The following is a 22,521-nucleotide window of genomic DNA, read 5'->3' as shown; positions in this document are numbered from 1 at the left end:
AAACTGCACTCCTCCATATTCCAGCTGCTGGACAGACAGATTGCAGGACAGGGGTCTCCTTTGGTTTTAGTTAGTTTTTAGCTCTCTGAGGCAGAGAAGTTCCCTGGACTGTGGTTTTTCTTTTACTTTAGAGCTGTTTAAACCTGCTCTCAACATCCAGAAGAGCCCTGGCAGCTCCACCTGTGGCCCATTGGCCCGAGCCTGGTCCACGGCATTTCCAGTGCTGGAGAAACTGATAGGAGACTGATAAGAGACTGAGTGAGCAGAGCTACAGCCCACAGAGGGACTTTCTGAGTTTGTCATCTCTTTTGGAGCAGCAAGATGTTTTATTGTTTAATATTCGTCATTTGCTGTGCTCATGAATGCTTTGTCTGTTAAATAAACAAGTTTTTCCACTTTTCTCCAAGGAAATCTTTTCCCAAACTGATTGGGGGACAGGCTACTTGAATTTGCTTTCTAGAGGAAACCCCTTTTGGAGGATTTCTCCCAAATTTGCCCTAAACCAGGACAGAGCGGTGGGGAGAGGAGAGAGCCCCAAGTGACTGGATTGGGGGGAGGCTGGAGAGAGGGACCCTGGGACCCCAAAACCCCCCAGCATCCCTAAGCAGGACCCTGGAGAGGGGGGATCCCCAGGAGCTATGGGATCCTCAGCAGCCATAAGAGAGGGGACCACCAGAATCCCAGAGGGATAAGAATGGAAATGAGATGCTCCTGGTGGCTTTTTTTATTCACTTTTGGTTTTTGAAGGTTTTTACCAGGTGACTTCTAGAGAGGGACTTGGGCAGAGGACCTTCAGACTCACTGTGCTCATCCCTTGTTTTTCCCCAAACCAGGATTTCCCATTACCAAACCTTGGCCCAATGGAGGAGAAAGCAGCAGGGAAGAGAAAGATGCCCGAGACATGCAGGCAGGTGAGGAGGAAGTCAGTGCCCCTTTCCCCCTCTCTCCTGCTCCATCTCCCAGCCCAGCATGGCCCCTGGCTGCAGGACAACCCCACTGCTGCTGATACTGTCCTCCTGGGAATGTACTGGGTGGATCTCCTGCCCCTTCCCTCTGGCACGGAGGCACATTCACAGGCTCTGGGGCAGGAGGGGGAACCGCGGGCGGTTTGGGGTGCGTGGCTCGGCTGCTCCCGGCGCGGTTCCTCCGAGCCTCCGGCGCGGCTCCGCCAGGCCCCCCCACCACGGCACTGGCTGGAGGTTCTTTAACAGAAATGCTGGTAAATTGACCATCTGGAATGACGCTAAATACAATTTCAAGAAGCTGCTGGTTTGCCGGGCAATTTGCTGAATTCCACATTGTTTCTTTCAGTAAAACTGCACTTTAAAAGGTCTTATTAAATTCATGCTTGCATAAAATTTGTGGCTACCATGGGCTTCTCTCAAAACTAAATTACATAAAAACATGACACACTTATTACATCCTTTGAATCCCTCCAGTAAATCCATCACACTGTTATTTCAATTGCGGATTGTTCAACTTTTTCAGTGCCTTATTTCCATTAATAGCATCAGAATAAGTTAAATTTTGTTGTATGTATAACTTTTAAGGATGTAAATTTTTGATTCTGTAATGTTTAATTTAATCCAAATTCCGGGTTGATAACACTAAGCAAAGTTAAGCTTCATTATTGTCAGATTTGAGCAATGTTAAGTTAAATTCCATTAATTTGAACTCCTGTTGTTCTGGATTGAAAGACAATGCGTGTATTGTATTTGCCATCTGTCAGAGGTAGGGCAGTTATATTCTGCTAATTGGGCAGTTTTCTTTATCTCTTCAACAAATCAATCCTCCCTCCAGGGAGATATCTTTTGTTAATGGGCCATTGAGTGTAACTGCAGGACTGATAAAAATTACATCATCCCACTGTGAGGTGCTCTGCCCAGAGGGAGGAGCCACGCATCGAGACATGGTGAGGCTGGGGGTGAGGAGCAGCTTGTCCAAACAGGGTCAGCCCTCAAGGGGCTCATTCTTCTACATGCCCAGACCTCCCAAGGAGACATTCAGGAGCTGGGCTGGGGGCTGCAGACGTGGCTGTGGAGCATTGCCTGTGCTGTGCCAGGGACTGGCAGCCACTGCTGGGCTGGGATAGAGGCTCTCGGGGGATTGGGGTTGCAGAGCAGGGCAGTGCTGAGGTTCCAGGGCAGGGCAAGGCTGGACCTGCCCCTTCCTCTGCTTCAAATGAAATGTTTTGAGCCAACAATCTCCTTCAGTCTGTCACAGTAGGGAATGTTGGAGATGAAATCCTGACTCTGGCCATGGGCACCTGGACAAGAAGGACAGTTCTTTTCCATAGGAAGGAAAGCACAGAGCCCCAGTGTTTAGAAGGCAGGTGAGAGCCTCACTAGTCCAAGGCCATCCAGCCTTATCAGGAATGGCAGATTTTGTCTGGGAGCAGTCTTTGAATTTTAGGAATTTTGGAGGTGGAAGCCTCTCAGCCATTGGGGCCTGGAGAAGCAGGAGAGTTCTTTCCCATTGGAAGAAGAGCACAGATCCTTCCCCAGTGTTTTGGGGACATATGAGAAATCACTGCCAGCAAGATTTGTCCTGGCAATATTCCAATGGGAACAATCCCTGGATATAAGGAAATTTGGAGGTGAAATCCCAGTTCTGGGCATGGGTGCCTGGAGAAGAAGGACAGTTCTTTTCCATAGGAAGGAAAGCACAGAGCCCCAGTATTTGAAAAGCAGTTCAGAAGAGACCCTTAACCTGCCAAGATCAGCTGTCTGGCAGCCCCTGTGAGGCCAAACCAGCCAAACCTGTCCCATGTTCCCTTGGTTCCATGAGCCCTGCAATGTCATAATGGACCTCTGGATCCTGGGAGTTTGAAGTGTCACAATAGTCTCCATTAGCTCCACAGTGTGACAATGGACCTCTGATGACATAAGGCTCCAGTGTCACCCTGGAGCTTTGGTTCCATGCAGCCCTGCAGTGTCACAAAGGCCTCTTGGTTTCATGAGGCCCCACAGTACCACAATGGTCCTCTTGGTTCTGTGGGGACCCCCAGGGTCACAATGGTCTCACTGGTTCCATAAGGCCTTACAGTGTCACCATGCTTTGAATATTTCCTGGGCCCTCATAGTGTCACAATGGTCTCCATGATCCCATGAGTCCCCTCAATGTCACAATGTCTCCACGATTCTATGGTGTGCCTCAGTGTCAAAATGGCCCCTTCGTACCACGAGGCTGTGAAGTCTCTTAATTGTCTCTCCATGATGCCATAATGCCTTGCAATGCCTCGATGGACTTTTGTCTCCATGGAGTCTCACAAAGTCGCAATGGCCTCCAATGGTTCCATGACACCCCAAAGTGTCATAATGGTCTCCACAGTTCCAGGAGGCCCTGTGGTGTCACAATGGCCCCTTGCTTTGATGGGGCCTCACAGTATCACAATGATCCCTACATTCCATGGAGCCACAGAGCGACCGTACGGTCCCCTTGGTGCCAAGAGTCCCAGCAATGTCACAGTGCTCTCCATGATTCCATGAGACCCCACAGTGTCACAATGGTGCCTTGGTGTCACAGGGCCCAACAGTGTCACAATGGTCCCTTGGTCTCACAGGGCCCCACAGTGTCACCATGGTCCCTTGGTTCCATGGGCCCTGTGCTGCTGCATTCGCCCCTCCCCTTCTCAGGCCGCCCTGCAAGCTCAGAAGTGCTCCTTGGACCTCGGCCTTGGCCAACAGCCCCTGGCCTCAGCTCCTCTGCAGCTCAGCACAAACACTGTCTGCTCCAGGCACTGCTGCTGCCCAACCAGCTCCTGGTTGCTGGAGGAGCAGCCCTGGGAACTGTTTTTGTTCCCTCAGTGGCACAACATCCCTGTTCTCACAGTGCCAAAGAAAGCTGTTGATGCCAAGTCTGGCCAGGATGAACCATTGCTGTGACTGCAGCCCCTCTCTTGGGGCCCTACAAACAGTGCTGCAAAAGGACCCCCTTGGAGCTCTCCTGGGCCAGCGACTCCCTCTGAGTGGAGCCTCTCCCAGCTGGGAACTCTCCTGTTTGCTGCACTCGGGGATCCTGAACAATGAGGGAGCCTGGGCCGATCCCCCCACTCCTCCAGGCTAAACCCTTCACCCGCTGGGGAGATGCCAAAGCATCCACAGGGAGCATTTCCTGCCTTCAGGGGAATTTCTCACAGGCGCCTTGCACTGACTCTTTGTGTCTGTGTGCACACAGGAGTGCCTGTGGTTGTGGAAATGTGGCAGAAATGCTGCTCTCAGAGGGGTTTGAGTGCCTTGGATAGCTGAGTCAGTCAGGCCTGTAAGTCAGGTTAAGTCACGAGGTCTAAGCTAAGTTAAATGCTGCTAAGTGTTGTTCTTTTGCTAAGTTGTTATGTTTAAGTTATAAGCTAAGTTAAATATTATTAAGTGTTATTCCTCTGTTAAATTACTAAGTCATATTTAAACTAACTTATAATGACCTATAAGCCATTGTAAGTTAGGTTAAATACTGTTATGTGCTGTTCTTTTGCTAAACTCTGATGTGTAAGGTATCAGTTAAGGTTAAGGTATAAGTTAAGTCCTGTTAACTTTGAGCTCTGTTCAGCTTTTAGGCTGTATTCCTTTTATCCTTGCCCTCACTGTCCTTATGTCACGCACACACACGCGCACACACACAGGGACTGTTCATGGTTCATTTCTGGTTTGACTGCCTGAATTTGATTTGGTTTTGTTGTTGCTTTGTTTCCTTGATGTGCCTGAAGTGTCCAGTCAGGAGCAAAGTCACTCTTTCCAAGGAACTTTGTGGTGCTGTCGCTTAATATTAAATCTGGTTTTGGCTGATCCCTTGCCGAGGATTTTTTCAGCGCTCTCAAGCCCTCGTTCGTAACAGGGTGAAGGAGCCCTGGCCCAGGCTCTGGCCCTGGGGGACACAGGGACGCTGCCGGGGGGTCCCTGACCCCCTGTCCCACCCCCAGGGCCCCGGACCCCCATCCCCGTGTCAGGCTCTGGGGTGGATCTCGTGGAACATCCTCTGGGGGAGGCTGCGGCGCCGGGGATGGGGGGACCCGGGGGGACAGGGGACCCCTCTGTGCACGAGCAGTGTTGGACTGCTCTGGGGAACTGTGAGGGGAGCTGGGGCAGAGTGACCTCCCCAGTGACCTCACACAGCCCCTGTGATGTCACACAGCCTCCTGTTATAACACACAGCCCCTTGTGATGTCACAGCCCATATTGTGATATCACAGCCCATATTATGATTTCACAGATAATGTTGTGATATCACACAACCTACCCTGGGATGTCACGCAGCTTCCTGTGATGTCAAACAGCCCCTGTGATGACACACAGCCCCTTTGTGATGACACAGCCCTCATTATGATATTATACATCCTACCCTGGGATGTCACACAGCCATTCTGTGATGTCACATCCCCTCTGTGATGTCACACAGATACCCTGTGATGGCAGAACCTATTCTATGATGTCACAGCGCCTACTCGATGATGTCACAGGCAACTCACTGATGACACACTACTTCTCTGTGATGTCACAGCCTGCTCTGTGATGTCGCAAAGCCCCTTCATGGTATCACAGGGCCAATGATGGGATATCACTCTGTGATACCGTAAAGCTGCTCTGTGATGTCACAGAAGATTCCGTGATGTCACAAAGTCACCATGTGATGTCACAGTCTGTTCTGTGATGTCACAGCTGGCTCTATGATGTTACTCACTCACTCTTTGATTTCACATCCCACTCTCTGATATCACAGAGCCACCTTGCGTGATGGCAGAGGCCTCAAACCCTACTCTATGACATTGCAGACAGCTCTGTGATGTCACAACACCCTCAGTAATGTCACAAAACCCTCTCTGTGATACCATATTGCCACTCTGTAGTGTCACAGCACACACTTTGACCTCACAGCCTGCTCTATGATGTCATACAGTGATGACATGATGTCACAGCCTGCTCTGTGATGTCACACAGTTACCCCTCTTTGATGCTGTAGTTGCTCAATGACCTCACACAACAAACTCTGTGATGTCACAACCCCCTCAGTGATGTCACACAGCCCACTCTGTGCTGTCACACAGCCCCTTGCTGACATCACAGATGCTCTGTGCCTCTAGGACACAGCCACAGAGGTGCTGCTGTGACACAGCTCCCTCTGGGACATCCCCCAGCCCCTGCCAGTGCTGAGCCCCTGTCAGCTCTGGCTGTGCCCTGCTGGTGTCCCTGAGCTGCCCTGGCAGTGCCCCAGCCCTGCTGGGCTGTGCACAGGAGCTGCTCCTGGCCAGAGCTGTCTCTCTGCAGCGCTGCCCTTGCCAGGAGTTGCCTCTGGGCCAGGAGCGCGGCCCAGCTCAGAAGCACAGACACAGCACAAGGACTTTAATGACCCTCTGGGGCTTTACTGCTCTTTGCATCAGACTCAGTCCCTCAGAGTATCCTCAAAGAACTTCTCAAGAACTCAAAATCAGATTCAAACTTCAAACTTTCTTTAACTTCTAATGGGTCCCAAGGAGGGACACAACTCATGTGAATGTGTCCCAAGGTTCCAGGTAGAGCAGAACACTGCAGGCAGTGATGACAGCTGGAGACAAACAAGCAAAGCTGTCTCTGGTGCTGAGCAAACCTGGATGTGTTTCAGGAATGCAAAGGGCCAAGGCCTGTGCCCCAGCCCCTGGCAAGGCAGATCCCTTTCCTCCCTCCTTGCTCAGGGCTCTTCCCGGGATGGGCACTGGGATGCGGGGATGTGCAATGCCAAGGGCAGCACCATGGGGTGGCCCCTGCCAGGCTGCTGAACAGGGACAAGGAGGCAATGAGGCCCCAGGCCTGCAAGGGTCACTTATCTCCTGCTCCGGGCTCAGGCCCAGGGCCAGCAGCCATGGCCAAAGTGCTGCCCAAGTTGGCTCTGTCAGGGCCTTGCAGCTGCTGCCCATCCCTGTGCCCTGTGCAGCCCAGGCTGTCCTACGGTGTCCCTGCCCTGTGCCTCTGTCCCTGCAGGCTGTCGTCATCCCCCGGCTGCCCCACCTGGCTGGCCCCTTCCTTTGCTGACAGCTCTGCCTCCTGCCTGCCTCTGCCTGCCCACACAAAGCCTTGGGCTGCTCCAGGCTCCTTCTGCACCCTGCCCTGGGGGAGGAAATTCCTTTCTCTTCATGTCTGGTCCTCTCCAGCTGCCAACAAAGCTGTGTTTTGTTCCACTGCAGTAAGCAGAAAATGACTCCCCCAGACCCCAGAGTCTCAGACCTCAGGCAGGCATTGATGACCAGCAGAGAAAGGAAAGCAACAGGATGGGTCTTGGTTTAGCAAAGCCCAGGATCCTTTATTGTGCCAGGGACCAAAACAAAAAACAAATCGAGAGAGGGGGTGGTGGTTTGTCATGCGTTTTATATGACAGGGTAGGGGTGGAGTTTAGGGTCGGGGTCCAATAGCAGAAGGAGCAGAGGACTGCAAAGGAGTGGAGGGAGGAGGACCACCAATGGAAAAATGTGTGGGGGGACTTTGCAGTAGAATTTGAACCAATGAGAGTACAGAAAAGGAAAAATGTTCTGTGGCCACTCCTTATTTGACCAGATGGGGTGGAGTGTCTTTTCCTGGGCTTGCAGGGGCATTCCCCACAGGGTGGAGGGGCGGAATCCTCTTTAAATCATGCCACTCACTTGATGCTGTCTGTCTGGGTAGAATGCCTGCTTCCTGGGGCAGGGGAACTCCACACCCTTGGTGCCATTATTTCTTTCTCTGGGTGTTTTATACAAAGAAGAAAAACTCCAGCCTCTCTGAAACCACCCTTCAATCCCTCTCAGGCTGCTACTGTTCTGTCCTCAGTCTCCACACCACTGAGCCGAGAGCCACCACCTTCTACCTGCTGGTTATGTGGTGAGGCGTCCAAACCCCATCTTGGGAGATTTTTGGTTACTTTCCAAGGTCTGTGAAAATGGAAAAATAGTGTTCAACATTATTTTGTCCCACATCATGCAATAACAGAACAAGAGTCAATAACTCTCAACTGAATGAGGGTGGATTTACATTTGTTAGAAGGAGGAAATATTTTACAAATGAGAGTGGCACAAAACTGCAACTGTTTTTCCAGAGAACTGGATTCCCCATCAGAGTACTTGTCCAAGAGCAGGACCTTTGTGCAACCTGACCCAGTGAAAAAACCTCATCCCCAAGGACAGAATTCCTCTTGTGTGGGTTCTCTGATGTGCTGGGTGCCCTCACAACGCTTCTGGCCAGAATGTCTGCTGAGGGCAGCCAGGCTGCTGCAGGGGCAGTGACCTCACAGCCATCACCATGGCAGCCCTGTGCCCTGGGCCTGGCTCTCCCCTTTCCTCTGCCCCTGCCTTGTCTCTGCTGGCATGAAGAGTTTTGTCATTCATATCTTGTCCCCAAGGTGCTGGGGCCAATGGCTTCCCAGGCAGGCTCCTGGAGCAGAAGTGGCTTTTCAGAGCCCGGCCAGAAATTAGCCCTGAGGCAGCAGCTCTGCAGTGCTGGCCACCAGGCCGGGCTGCCAAGGGAGGCTTCTGGCCATGGCCTGCAAGCAGCTGCTGCTGCCAAGGTGCCTTTGGTGCCTCAGGCTCTGCCTGGCACAGCTCCCAGCATGGCACTCTGCCCTTGTGCCCGAGCCCTTCCCTGTGCTGGGGCTGGCCTGGGGCTTTTCCTGCAGCGGGACCTGCCCTGCTCCTGGCACAGGAAAGGCAGTTCCTGCTGGAGCAGGAGGCTCTGCCTGCAATGGGCTCCAACAACTCCAGCCAGGCCCTGTTGACTTCAAAATTGCTTCCTAGAGCAGAATATTCTAATAATTGTTATAGGTCCTGTACTGTGGAGTAAATAACTGTAGTTAAGTTCTTTCTTCTAGTCATGATCAGAAGCAATCCGAGCTGTATTAATAGAAATTTATCTGGTATTCCATTGATAAATCCTGTGGGACAAATTGCATTAATGTTCAATTTCACCTGTCCAATCTTTTACACCTTTGAAAAAGTCTGGGGCTGGGATTGGATCCAGCTGCTTCCAGTCTCCTCTCTTAGAAGGAATTTTAGAAGTCTAGGACGCCTGCAGGGGTTTGAGGATCCATGGTGGCTGTTGTCATTTCTCCATGTCATGACTCAGCAGGAGTTTCTCCAATAAAGAAATAAAGCTTTTGCCTGAAGCTCCCACTGTGCCCATGACAGGAACCCCTGTAAGTGTCTGGGACATCCCGGCTCTTTGGCAGCCTGGGGACTCCTGGGATGTCACCATGGAGCCCCCATGAGTGCCTGTGACAGATGGGTGCCTTTGAAGCCCAAGGTCCCCTAGAATGTCACCATGGAATGGCTGTGACTGGCTCTGAGCACAGGGCTCTTTACCATCCCCAGAAACACCTGGGAGGTGTCCATGGAGCCCCTGTCTCTGCCTGTGACATTCCAGCTCTTGAACAGCCTGGAGACTCTCGGAAAGTCCCCACGGAACCCCTCTGAGGGCCTGTGACAAATCTGATCCTTAGCAGGCAACCATCACCAGGACCCTGTTACTATGGGTCATGGGATCCCAGATCCACAGAATTGGCTGAGCTGGGAGGGACCCATCAGGATCCTGGAGTCCAGCTGCTGGCCCTGCACAGGACACCCCAACAATGCCAGCCTGGGCCTGGCAGCGCTGTCCAAACGCTGCTGGAGCTCAGAGAGCCCTGGAGCTGGGAGCCTTCCCTGGGGAGCCTGGGCAGTGCCCCAGCAGCCTCTGGGGAAAAACCTTCTCCTGAGATCCAACCTCAGCCTGCCCCGACTCAGCTGCAGCCGTTCCCTCCAGTGCTGTCCCTGGGCACCAGAGGGAAGAGGTTCCCACAGCCCCAGCCAGGGACCTGCTCCCAAGGCTGTTGCCATGGCCACCAGGGCTGGGACCAGCTGGGATGCTCGATTTCCATGGGCCAGGGTTCAGGAATGGGATTCCCCCATTTCCTCCTCTTGCTAAAACTGTGCTGCCACTTGCTGCCCTGCCATCACCCATGGAAAGCACAAAAGGCAAAGATCCTAGGCTGGAATAAGAACAATTTAATGGGAACAGCAATGAGATAAACAACAAACGGGGACAGAAACAATATTGATAACAGAAAGCTAAGTAAAAGTATTTACAGGGAAAACTACAACATCAACAACCTCCTCTTCCTGGCCACGTATTTCCTCTGGCCTGGAAAGGCACCCTTCTCCTCAGGGAGAGAGAGAATCCCTTGCCTGCCCCTGGCAATAACCTAAGGTTGTAGTGAATGTAACGTCATGGCCATGGCCACACTCATGTTCTTCAATCCCGCATCGTATCAGTGGTCAAAGCAGGTAAAGGTACAGGTGTCTTCCCAGCATGGATCACAGGGACCATGGATAACCAGGGCTCTTCCCAATGTGGGTTCTCTAGCGGGGGGACCAAGTTAGGGCAGTAGACAAAGCTCTTTCTGCAGTTGGGGCATTTATAGGGCTTCCCTTACCAGTGGCTCTCTCGGTGTCTGGTCAAGTGAGAGCTCTGGGTGAAGCTCTTCCCACACTGGGGACACTCGTAGGGCCTCTCCCCACTGTGGATGCGCCGGTGCCTGATGAGGTGGGAGTTGTACTTGAAGCCCTTCCCGCAGTCAGGGCAGCGGAAGGGCCTCTCATCCGTGTGAATCCGCCCATGCATGAAGAGATTGGAGCTGCTCCGAAACCTCTTCTGACACTGGGGACACTCATAGGGCCTCTCCCCACTATGGATGCGTTGGTGGATGACGAGGTCTGAGCTGCACCTCAAGCCCTTCCCACACTCCCCACACTCGTAGGCCCATTCCCCGGTGTGGATCATCCGGTGGCTGATCAGGGTGCTGCTCTGCCTGAAGCTCTTCCCACACTCCAAGCACTTGTAGGGCTTCTCCCCATCATGAAGCTGCTCATGGGCCACCAGCTCTGAGCTCTGGCTGAAGCTCTGTCCACCATCCTGCCTCAGGGTGCAGCCTTTCACCTCAGAGCAACCTGGGCTGGGTTTGCAGCTCCTCCTCCTGCGAGATCTCTGGGACTTTTCCTCCCCCTTGGATTCCTGCTCTGTGCAGCCACTCAAATCTGCCTCTTCCTCGAGTTTCTGTTGTGGGGATTTGTCCTCCCTGGTCTCCATCCTCACCTCTTTCTCTGGGGCAGGAAGGACAAGGAGAGGATGGGTTTTGCCCCTATGCCACAGGGAAAGGGAAGAAGATCCCCCAGTGCATCCCCAGCAGGACAGCAGTGGGATTGTCCTGCAGCTGGGGGCATTGCTGGGCTGGGAGATGGAGCAGGAGAGTGGGGGAAAGGGGCACTGACTTCCTCCTCACCTGCCTGGGTGTCCTGGGGCATCTTCCTCTTCCTCACAGCCTCCTCCTCCATCTGGCCAAGGTTTGGGAATGAGAAATCCTGGTTTGGGGAAAAATACAATGTATGACTACATTGGATTAGGGGGTTCCTCCTGCCCAAGTCCATCTCCAGTGTTGTGGCACATCCACAACGAGCCCCTGTGAGCAACCTGCACTCCCAGAGCCCGGAGCACGCTTGCTTAACCTGCTGATGGACAAGGCCAGAGGCAGGTCTGTGTGCACAGCTCCAAACACAGTTTATTGCAATGCAGAGGGTCCAGGGACAGAGACAAAATGGGGCTGAGGACAGAGGGTTTGATAAGGGAGGAAAGGGGCGGGTCTGAGGGCCAAGGGCCAATGGGAACTGAGCACAGGTGGCGCAGAGGAGGGGCAGCCAACTGGGGAACCAATGAGGTAACAGGGGTGGAGCATTGCAGTAAACCGGGACCACTGGGGGACAAGAAAAGGGGAGAACATTCTAGGGGGAGTACATATAAGGAAAAAGGGCAGCTGGACTGGGTGATACCAATGAAGCCTGCTGAATTCACATGAGCCTGCAAATGCTGATGGTGAGAGCATTGTCCTCAGAGGGGTGTCTCTCTCTGACCCTGGTCACCTTTGCCCTGAGGTATTACAGTTACAGTGTTGGGCCCCTCGGCCTGCACACTCTGGAAGTCACCGGGAATCTGGTGCCCATGTAAACTCCCAAAACACCGAGATTCAGTCCCCCAAAATACACAAATGACCAAGATTCAGCAAAAACACCCAACCTTGGTTTCTCCTCTCTGGTCTCTCCACTTTGGGCTCCTGGAGGCCCCCCGTTTCTAGGTTGCTGGGGGTCAGGTTTGTATTGGTGTTCCCCCTCTCTGGGCTGCTGGGGCTCCTGGCAATCCCACAGGTTCCCCTTCTCTGGGCTCACCACTTTGGCATCACAGGCGTCCCAGGGGTCAGCACTGCCCGGGGTCCCTGTTTCAGGGTCCTGGGGTATCCATGGCTCGCCCCTGTCCATGCTGCCAACATGTCCAGGCTTCTGGAGCACCCCCAGCTCTCGCATTGCCCGTTTCTGCTCCCCCCAGTGCCGGTTTCCCTGCCAGCCCTGCCGGTCCCGGGCGATCCCCAGGTGGCTCTGGGCTGACAGTGCAGCCCCTGGGCCGGGCAGAGCCAGCCCCAGCACGGGGGGACCCTGCATCCTCCGCTGCCTCGGCAGCCGCGCCCAGCGCCGGGCACAGAGCTCGGGCAGCCCCCACCGCCCCCTGCCCAGGGAGCCCCGGGGACCCCCGCAGCCGGGGCTGGCTCTGAGCGAGGCGGCCCCGAGCCCGGCTGCGTGGCCAGGGGAGCACGGCGAGCCCGGGGCCTCTGTGCCAGCGCTTCCCCCGCTCTCCCTCAGCCTTTGCCCGGCCCGGCCCCCCGAGCACAGAGCTCTGCCTGGGGCTCCCGGGGCGGCAGGGGCGGCTCCGGGCCCGCCCGGCCGCTCCCGGCTCCCACAGCCCGCCCGGGGCCGCCAACAAAACATCCCAGCACCAAATCCACAAACCAGCCCCTGCCACCCTGTCCTGCTGCGCCTTCCCAGGGACCCCAACCCCGCGGCAATGCCCCCGGTGCATCGGGACCAAAAGCTGCTCCAGCCCAGCCCCTCGGAAGCCCCAGCTGCGGCCCGTCCCTGGCACAGCGATCCCGGCAGCTGCCCCGCTGTCGCAGCTGGGCTCTGGAGCAGGGAGGCTCTGCGGGACCCCCGGGCTGGGCCCCCTCCCAGCCCGTGCCCGCCCCGCACCTTCAGCCCGGCCTCTCTCGCTGCTCCGGCTCCTGCACAGTCCCCACTCTCCATTCCTTGGCCCCTGGGGCTCTCCTCTGGGGCTCCTAGAACACCAGGCAATGGAAAACAATCCATTCTGGTGCTCCCTGGCCAGGCCACAACTGAAACTTTGTTCCTTTTGCCTGGCAGCAGAGACCCCCAGGGTGTTTTCTGCACACAGTCCCAGCCCCCAGCGCTTGCTGAAGGCGCTCCCTGCAAATGTCACTGTGCCAGGGCCCTGTCCTTGCTGTCACCTGCTGGGGCTGGCCATGCACAGAGCTCCCGGACTTGCATTTCCAGCTGCTGTGCAGCCAAAGCTGAGGCATCTGCAGCTGCCTGAATGCAAAAACTGGAATAGGAGCCTCTCTCCAGGGGGAAACCTCCCCCTCCTGTGCCAGCCCGTGGCAATGCTGCCATTCTCTGCTGCTGCTGCTGCTGCTGGGGCACTCAGGGCTCTGGCTGAGCAGCAAAGGTGACCCTGAGCCAGGAGCTTTCCTTGGCTGCAGCAAAGCCTCGGCACCCAAAGCCCTTCCCGGCGCTGTGCCCTGCGCCAGGAGGGATTGTGCCAGCCGAGCTGACATGAAATTTCTTCTCCCAGGCAGCTTTAGGACACGCAGCATGGAGAAGCCAGAGCCCACTCTCAGCTTTGCGCGGTGCTCCAGAAGAATCCTGTGTGTGAAGCAGCCTGGGAACAGGTTTGGTGTCAAGGGAGGGGAGCTCAGAGCCCTTTTCTGCCCTGTGGGCTGAGGCTCTGCATTTCCAATGGCCCTGCAGTTGCCAAAGGGGCCTTTTTGGCTCAGCTGAGAGCAGTTCTGCTGAAAGCCTGTCCTAAACCTGCTTTTCCTGCAAATGTGTACAAAGGAAGCCTCATTTTTTTGCCACCCCAGGTCTTGTGTGTGGGCAGGTGTGACTGCTGAAGGATGGAACAGCTGTCCTGGGGGGAAGTTCTCTTATTCTTGTTTTTTTTGGTGTTTTTTTTTTTTTTTTTTTTTTGTTTTTTTTTTTTTTTTTTTTGTTTTTTTTTTTGTTTTTTTTTTTTTTGTTGTTGGTTTTTTTCCCTTTGGTTTTATTGTTTGTTTTGGTTTGTTTGTTTTTGTTGGCTTTTGGGTTTTGTTTTTGTTTTTTTTTATTGGTTTGGGATTTTTTGTTTGTTTGTTTATTTTGATGGTTTTGTTGTTTGGGTTTTCGTTTTTGTATAGTTTTATTTGGTTTTTTGTTGGCTTTCTGTAACTGTGTCTGACACTTGTCTGTGGCACTGTGCAGGTGGCCAGGGGGACCTTCCCCGAGCTGTGTGCAGAGGAATCCACATCAGCCCAGGCTGGGCTGGGCAGTGGCCGCTCAGTTCCATGGACTGGACGCGGCTCTGGACACTTTCCTTGGAGCGTCTGCAGGGAGGGAACGCTGGGGCTGTCACTGCTGGGGTGTCACACACAGGGGAACGCTGGGGCTGTCACTGCTGGGGTGTCACACACATGGGAACGCTGGGGCTGTCACCGCTGGGGTGTCACACACAGGGGAACGCTGGGGCTGTCACCGCTGGGGTGTCACACGCAGGGGAACGCTGGGGCTGTCACCGCTGGGGTGTCACACGCAGGGGAACGCTGGGGCTGTCACCGCTGGGGTGTCACACGCAGGGGAACGCTGGGGCTGTCACCGCTGGGGTGTCACACACAGGGGAACGCTGGGGCTGTCACTGCTGGGGTGTCATAGACAGGGGAACATTGGGGCTGCTCTGCTCCTGCCTTGTCCCCAACAGCTCTGCCAGCGCCTGGAGGGGACACAAAAGCTGAGCCAAAGGGTGAGAATTGCAGAAGGGGCTGAGCTGGCAGAGACCCATTGGCATCACTGAGTCACAGAATGAGAGAATAACAGAATTACTGGGTTGGAAGAGACCTTCAAGATCATCTAGTCCAACGCAGCCCTAACAGCACCTCAACTAAACCATGGCACCAAGTGCCACATCCTGCCTTTTATAAACTCATCCAAAGATGGTGGTTCTACCACCTCCCAGGGCGAACCAATCCAATTCTTTATCACCCTTTCTGCAAAAAAACTTTTTCCTAATATCCAACCTGTGTTTCTCTTGGTGCAGCTTAAGACTATGTGCTCTGGTTCTGTCAGTAGTTTCCTGGAGTAAGAGATCGACTCCCACCTGACTACAACCACATTTCAGGAAGCTGTAGAGAGAGATAAGGTCAACTCTGAGTCTCCTTTTATCCAGTCTAAACAACCCCAGCTCCCTCAGTCATTCCTCACAGGATTTGTGTTCCAAGACCCTCACCAACCTTGTTGCCCTTCTCTGGACATGCTCCAGGTCCTCAATGTCCTGCCTAAATTTGGGGCCCCAGAACTGGACACAGCACTCAAGTTACAGTGCCAGTACACAGGAAGAATGCCAAGTACACCAGCACCAAGTGCAGGGGAAGAATGACCTCCCTGCTCCTGCTGGCCACACCATTCCTGAACCAGGCCAGGAGCCATTGGCCTTCGTGGCCACCAGGGCACACCGCTGGCTCATGTCCAGCCGGCTGTCGAGCAGGACCCCCAGGTCCCTTTCTGCCTGGCCACTGTTCAGCCACACCATCCCCAGCCTCTGGCATTGCAGGGGGTTATTGTGACCAAAATGCAGGACTTGAGATGTGGAGTTATTAAACTTCATCTGATTGGACTCTGCCCATTCATCCAACCATTCCAAATCTGCCTGCAGAGCCCTCCTATCTTCCAGCAGATGGACACACACTCCCAGCTCAGTGTCATCTGCAGATTTACTAATGAAAGACACAATCCCCTCATCCATGTCTTCAGTGAAGATATTGAACAGAGCTGGCCCCAGCACAGAGCCCTGAGGGACAGCCCTGGTGCCTGGCTGCCAGCTGGATGCAGCAGCGCTCACCAGCACTCTCTGGGCCGGCCATGCAGCCAGTTCTGAACCCAGCCCAGAGTGCTCCTGTCCCAGCCCTGGGCTGCAGCTTTTCCAGGAGTGTGCTGTGGGAGACAGTGCCAAAGGCCTTGTTGGAGTCCAAATAGACACATTCACAACCTTTCCTGCATCCACCAGGAGGGTCACCTGGTCATAAAAGGAGACCAGGTTGGTCAAACACCACCTACCCCTCCTGAACCCCTGCTGGCTGGGTCTGATACCCTGGCCATCCTGTAAGTGCTGGGTGATGACACTCAGTATAAACTGTTCCATTTCCTCACCGGGTACTGAGGTCAGGTTGACTGGCCTATAATTACCAGGATCCTCCTTCCCACCCTTGTTGTGAATGGGGATCACACTGGGCAGCTTCCAGTCATCTGGAACCTCAGCAGTGAGCCAGGACTGCTGGTAAATGATGGAGAGCGGCTTGGCAAGCTCATCTGCCAGCTCCCTCATCACCCTGGGGTGGATCCCATCTGGTTCCATGGATTATGAACATCCAAGCAGCTCAGCAGTTCTCTGACTGCCTTCTCTTGGATAATGGGGGGACCATTCTGTTCCCTGGCACCATCTACCAACCCAAGAGGACAGTTGTCCTGGGGACAAGCCGTCTTCCACCAAAGACTGAGGCAAAGACTGTGTTAAGCACTTCTGCCCTCTCCTCATCTGCAGTTGCTAAGTTCTCTCCCTCATCCAGTATAGAACAGAGGTTGGTCTTACCCTTCCTTTTACCATTAATATACTTGTAAAAACATTTTTTATTATCCTTTACAGAAGTCGCTATTTTAAATTCAAAATGAGCTTTGGCCTCCCTGATTTTTTTCCTATATGCTCTAGAACCCCTCTTAAATATTTCCTGAGAGACCTGACCCTCCTTCCAAAGATGATTCATCCTCTTTTTATTCTTAAGGTCCTCCAAAACCTCCCTCCCCATCCCGGCTGGGCGATTGCCTCGTCGCCTCATCTTTCAGCCCACAGGGACAGTCTGTTCCTGTGCCCTCAAGATCTCTGTTTTGAAACACATCCACTTTTCCTGAACCCCCTTGCATTTAAGGGCTGCTTCCCAAGGAACTCTTTGACTAAGCCTCCTAAGTAGGCCAAAGTCTGCCCTCTGAAAGTCTAGTACAAATGTCTTATTAATGTTCCTCCTGACTTCACCAAATATCATGAATTTCATGATCTCGTGATCACTCTGCCCCAAGTGGCCTCGCCCATCTCTATTTGCAAACAACAAGATTTAACATAGAACCTCCCCTGGTGGGCTTACCCATCAGCTGAAACAAAAAGTTGTCCTCCACACACTCTAAAAATTTCCTGGACTGCCTTTTGTCAGCTCTATTTAGTTCTAAATCAATGTCCAGCAAGTTGAAATTGCTTACAAGAACAAGGGCTGATGATCCAGAAACATTCTCTAGCTGCTTATAGAATAATTTTTCCACCACTTTTTCCTGGTTGGTTGGATGATAACAGACTCCCAGTAGGATGTCAGCCTTGTTGGCCTTCCCCCAATTCTCACCCATAGCATTCAACTCCATCATCATTCGTTTCAATACCTATGGTGTCCAAAGCCCTCCCTAATATAAAGGGCCACCCCTCCACCTCTTCTCCCTTTCCCGTCTCTCCTGAAGAGCTTGTAGCCATCCAGTGCAGCGCTCCAGCCATGTGAATCATCCCACCACGTTTCTGTGATGGCAATTACACCACAGCTCTGCTGCTGGACCATGGCCTCCAGCTCTTCCTGTTTGTTACCCATGCTGCGTGCACTGGCATCCATGCACCTCAGCTGGGCTGCTGATTTCACCCCAAACTCAGGCTTACCACCCTTGGGCCTGCTTCCAGAGAGCCCAACAGCATCCCCTTCCCCCTTCAGACTTAGTTTAAAGCTCTCTCCACAAGTTCTACCAGTTTACGAGCTAAAATTCTTCTGCCCTTAACAGAGAGATGGAGCCCATCAGGTTCCAGCATGCCAGGTGCAGTAAAAGTTGCCCCATGATCAAAAATCCAAAATTATGCCAATGACGCCAACCCTTGAGCCACTTATTGATAATGTGAGCTTTCCTATTTCTTTCACCATTTTCTCAGCCACCAAAGGGACTGAGGAAAAGACTACCTGTGCCCCTGTCCTATCAACCCCTTGTCCCAGTGCCCTAAAGTCGCTTTTAATTGCCCTGACACTCCTCATTTCAATCTCATCACTGCCAGCCTGGAGTATCAGCAGTGGCTAATAATCAGAGAGCTGAATCAGCCCAGGCAGTCTCTCAGTGATATCCTGTACCCGGGCCCCAGGGAGGCAGCAGACTTCTCTGTGGGGTGGGTCTGGTTGACATATGGGGCCCTCTGTTCCCCTCAGGAGGGAGTCACCCACCATGATTATCCTTCCTTTTGATGTTACAGGTGGCAATCCTTCTCAGACATGAATCATAATTGGGAGGCTCACTGGGCAGAAAATTTTCTTCTAAATCATGTGGCTGACTCTCCAGATCCAGGGGCTCATACCTGTGCTGAAGTGGCACCTGGCTTGGGAGTGGGGGTCAGGAGGAATTTTTATTATTACCTACTCAAGTAGATATCTACTCCCACTCCCCTTCATCTACCAGGTGTCCTTCTATTGTCTGAGAGTAAGAGGTATAAAAGACTGTGCGAAACAAGGAGAGCACTGCTGCACTGCCAGATCTCATGGAACCAAGGATTCATTGTGACACTGCAGGGCCTTGGGGGACCATGGCACCATTGTGACACTGTGGGGCCCAAGGAGCCAAGGGACTCTGTGAAACCAAGGGGTTCCCTGGAACCAAAGGGATATTGTGACACTCATTTAATCATGGAGACCAGTGAGACACTCTGGGGCCTTATGGAACCATGGTGACACAAAGCTGGCTCGGAGTGCTGATCACCTGGAGGGTAGGAGGGCTCTGCACAGGGCCCTGGACAGGCTGGATCCAGGGCCCAAATCCAACAAGGTGAGGTTTAACAAGTCCAAGTGCCGGGTCCTGCACTTTGGCCACAACAACCCCTGCAGCACTACAGGCTGGGGACAGAGTGGCTGGACAGCAGCCAGGCAGAAAGGGACCTGCAGGGACTGAGGGACAGCAGGCTGGACATGAGCCAGCAGTGTGCCCAGGTGGCCAAGAAGGCAAATGGCTCCTGGCCTGGATCAGGAATGGTGTGGCCAGCAGGAGCAGGGCACTGATTCTTCCCCTGTGCTCAGCACTGGTGAGGCAGCACCTCAAGTGCTGTGTCCAGTTCTGGGCCCCCAATTTATGAAGGACATGGAGGGGCTGGAGCATGTCCAGAGAAGGGCAACAAGGCTGGTGAGGGGTCTTGAACACATGTCCTCTGAGGAGTGCCAGAGGGATCTGCTGAGATATTTTATCCAGGAGAAGAGGAGGCCCGGGGGAGACAAGGTGGTGTCAGGGCACAGGTTGGACTTGATGATCTCCAAGGTCTTTTCCAGTCTTGATGATTCTGGGATTCTCTGAAACCACCCTTGCAGCAGGTGCAGGATGAGCCCTGGGCCTCCTCTTCAGAAGCTCCAGCAGCCCAGGTGCCTCAGCTTCTCCTGCCAGCCCCAAAGCCCATCCTGTCAGTCCTGCAGAGCCTCTGCAGCTCCTCCTCATTACCCAGAACAGGGAGCCCTACAGGCAGACACAGCAGCCCAGATGTGCCCCCCTGGCCTGGGGTGCCTCTGGCAAGGGAGCAGCACCAGGCACTGCAGGAGCCCGCAGACAATTCCTGCAGCACTTGGAGGATGATCCTGCTGCCCAAGGGACGTTCCCATGGTGCCAAGTCAGGAACTGCAATGGGGAGTGGGGCCAGAGAGGAAAGGGCAAACAGGGATGGGCTGTTTGCAGGGGAGGGAACAGGAGTAGGCAAGATGAAGAAATTTGTAACAGGAAGAGTAAAGAAAGCAGAGGTGAAGCCAAGGAAATGCTCAGGGCAGTTTGGGGGTGGCTGCCAGGCAGCCCTGGCTCTGAGTAACAGTGTCTGCAGTGGCACAGGAAACTCCCAGCTAATGGGAACAAACTTTCTGGCTGACTGCAGAGGCCAGGACAAAGCTGAGTGGTTTCCCTGGTGTCCCCCAGCCCTTGCTGGCCCCAGGGGCTGATGGCATTTGTGCTCCCTCAGGTTCATGTCCCCACAGCAGCAGCATGGGGGTGCTCCTGCCTGCTCTGTGCAATGCAAACAGGGGCTCCTGAGCCAGTGCTGCTGTGTCTGTGCCTGCAAGGATGCGGCACCTGTGTGAGCTGGGGGAGAGGCCAGGGCTGCAGAGGGGGATGTTGTTGGCAGCTCCATGAGGACGCTCTGGGACGCTGCCCTGGGCTGTGCAGCGCACTGGGGATGGATCAGCCCCTGCTCTGCTGCTCCTTCCTGTCTCCCCCAGAGCCCTTGCAGAGCCCCAGCCATGCTGTTTGCCCCCAGCCTGCCCACAGCCAGCCTGGGGCTGCTCACCCTGGGGCTTTTCTGTGCTGAGCATTGGCCTGGCCCTGTTCTTGAGAGAGCCTGGGCAAGGAGCCTGGAGCCCCCAGGGCCTGGCCTGAGGCGTCAGCGCTGCCCCAGCAGTGCCCATGGCCTGTCCCTGCTGCAGCCCCAGCACTGCCACCCCCAGGACTGTGCCCGGCCCCGAGAGCACTCAGGCCCTGCAGCAACACCAGGGCCACCAGGGCAGCGGGGCAGGGCCACGGCAGCAGCACTGCCAACACCAAGTGCTGCTGCTGCTGCTGGGCACAGCTGCTGTGCCAGCACTGATCTGCCCCCAGCTCTGCACACAGACATTGCTGCTGCAGCTCCAGAGAAGGCAGCAAAAGGGCATTTCTGCAAAAAACTCTGCTGGGAGATGCTTTAGTTCCTTTAAAGCCACCAAGTGTGAAGCCCCTCGTTGACACAGTCTGTGGCCACAGGGAAGGTGGAGAGAAACAAAATGAGAAATGGCAGAAAGAAAGGATTTTCTTTATGGTCAATATGAAAAATTAAAACCAAGGAAAAGAAACTCAAAAATGAAACCAACAAGAAGTACAAAGATTACTTTTATTACAAGAGATTTTCAAATATTCGACAGCAGTTTAATGTTGCTGACACCAGCCATTCATCCATCTCTCCACTGCAGCCTTCAGCTCCTGGTTCCTCAGGCTGTAGATGAGAGGGTTCAGGGCTGGAGGCACCACCGAGTACAGAACTGACACCACCAGATCCAGGGATGGGGAGGAGATGGAGGATGGCTTCAGGTGAGCAAAGATAACAGTGCTCAAGAACAGAGAGACCACAGCCAGGTGAGGGAGGCAGGTGGAAAAGGCTTTGTGCCGTCCCTGCTCAGAGGGGATCCTCAACACAGCCCTGAAGATCTGCACATAGGAGAAAACAATGAACACAAAACAACACAGTCCTAAACAGATGGAAAACACAAGAAACCCCAGTTCCCTGAGGTAGGATTTGGAACAAGAGAGCTTGAGGATTTGTGGGATGTCACAGAAGAACTGGCCCAGGGCATTACCACGGCACAGGGGCAGGGAAAATGTATTGGCTGTGTGCAGCAGAGCATTGAGAAAGGCACTGGCCCAGGCAACTGCTGCCATGTGGGCACAAGCTCTGCTGCCCAGGAGGGTCCCGTAGTGCAGGGGTTTGCAGATGGACACGTAGCGGTCGTAGCACATGATGGTCAGGAGGAAATACTCTGCTGACATAAAGAACAGAAAGAAAAAGAGCTGTGCAGCACATGCTGTGTAGGAGATGGTGGTGTTGTTCCAGAGGGAATTGTGCATGGCTTTGGGGACAGTGGTGCAGATGGAGCCCAGGTCGCTGAGGGCCAGGTTGAGCAGGAAGAAGAACATGGGTGTGTGCAGGTGGTGGCCGCAGGCTACGGCGCTGATGATGAGGCCGTTGCCCAGGAGGGCAGCCAGGGAGATGCCCAGCAAGAGGCAGAAGTGCAGGAGCTGCAGCTGCCGCGTGTCTGCCAATGCCAGCAGGAGGAAATGGCTGATGGAGCTGCTGTTGGACATTTGTTCACTCTGCCCATAAAGTCCTGTCCAAGGAGGAGACAGTAGTAAGTCAGGGCAGACTTCGATGTGTGATGTCCAAGCCCTTTCTCCCAGCCCTCCCCCTGCTGCTCTGTGCCATCCAATTTTCCTTTTCTCAGAGCCCTTCCTTCATCCCTGTGCCTGGAGCTCTGCTGGGATCTGGCCCTGTTTCTATGATGAGATGGGGCTCTGCCCATGGACACTGAGGAGTCAGCTCTGCTCTGCAGCAGTGAGGTCATGGGAATGGGGACAGGGGCCAGTCCTGGACATGGACTTCATCAGCCCAAACTGCTCCTGAGGCAGAGGAGCTCTGCTGCATCTCCTGTCCAAGGGCTAAGGAATGGTGACAGCCAAAGGCAGTTTGAGAGGGTTTCCTGCTGTGCCCAGGGAGATCAGAGAGAAATGAGCAATGCAAGAGCAGTGGCTGTGACTCAGTGAAGGGTGAGGGGAGCTGCTCTGTCACCCCATCTGTCCCCAGCTGCCATTTCTGAGATCCAGGACAGTCCCTGTGTTCCCCTGGAAATCAGCCTGAC

General features: G+C 54.0%; 2 protein-coding genes across 2 annotated transcripts in view; both read right to left on the bottom strand.

The window, feature by feature from the left end:
- LOC135291579 (zinc finger protein OZF-like) overlaps positions 1 to 10,748 on the bottom strand; it is an 84,874-nt gene extending 74,126 nt beyond the window's left edge. The window contains exon 1 of the mRNA XM_064405861.1: positions 10,405 to 10,748. Coding sequence (XP_064261931.1) covers positions 10,405 to 10,748 — 344 coding nt within the window. The remainder of the gene's footprint in view (positions 1 to 10,404) is intronic.
- A 10,286-nt stretch (positions 10,749 to 21,034) lies between these two features.
- On the bottom strand, positions 21,035 to 21,970 carry LOC135291595 (olfactory receptor 14A16-like). Its single transcript, XM_064405876.1, has one exon. The coding sequence runs from the start codon at positions 21,968 to 21,970 to the stop codon at positions 21,038 to 21,040; it is 933 nt and encodes a 310-aa protein (XP_064261946.1). The 3' UTR covers positions 21,035 to 21,037.
- Positions 21,971 to 22,521: the final 551 nt, after the last annotated feature.

This window comes from Passer domesticus, assembly GCF_036417665.1.
Source record: "Passer domesticus isolate bPasDom1 chromosome 8 unlocalized genomic scaffold, bPasDom1.hap1 SUPER_8_unloc_1, whole genome shotgun sequence".
Classification (NCBI taxonomy): Eukaryota; Metazoa; Chordata; class Aves; order Passeriformes; family Passeridae; genus Passer; species Passer domesticus.
The sequence above is the reverse complement of the archived record's forward strand: the minus strand, read 5'-3'. Positions and strand labels throughout refer to the sequence as shown.

Bases quoted from the DNA above. Each gene is read 5' to 3' on its own strand.
- LOC135291595 (XM_064405876.1), bottom strand. From the start codon at position 21,970: ATGTCCAACAGCAGCTCCATCAGCCATTTCCTCCTGCTGGCATTGGCA.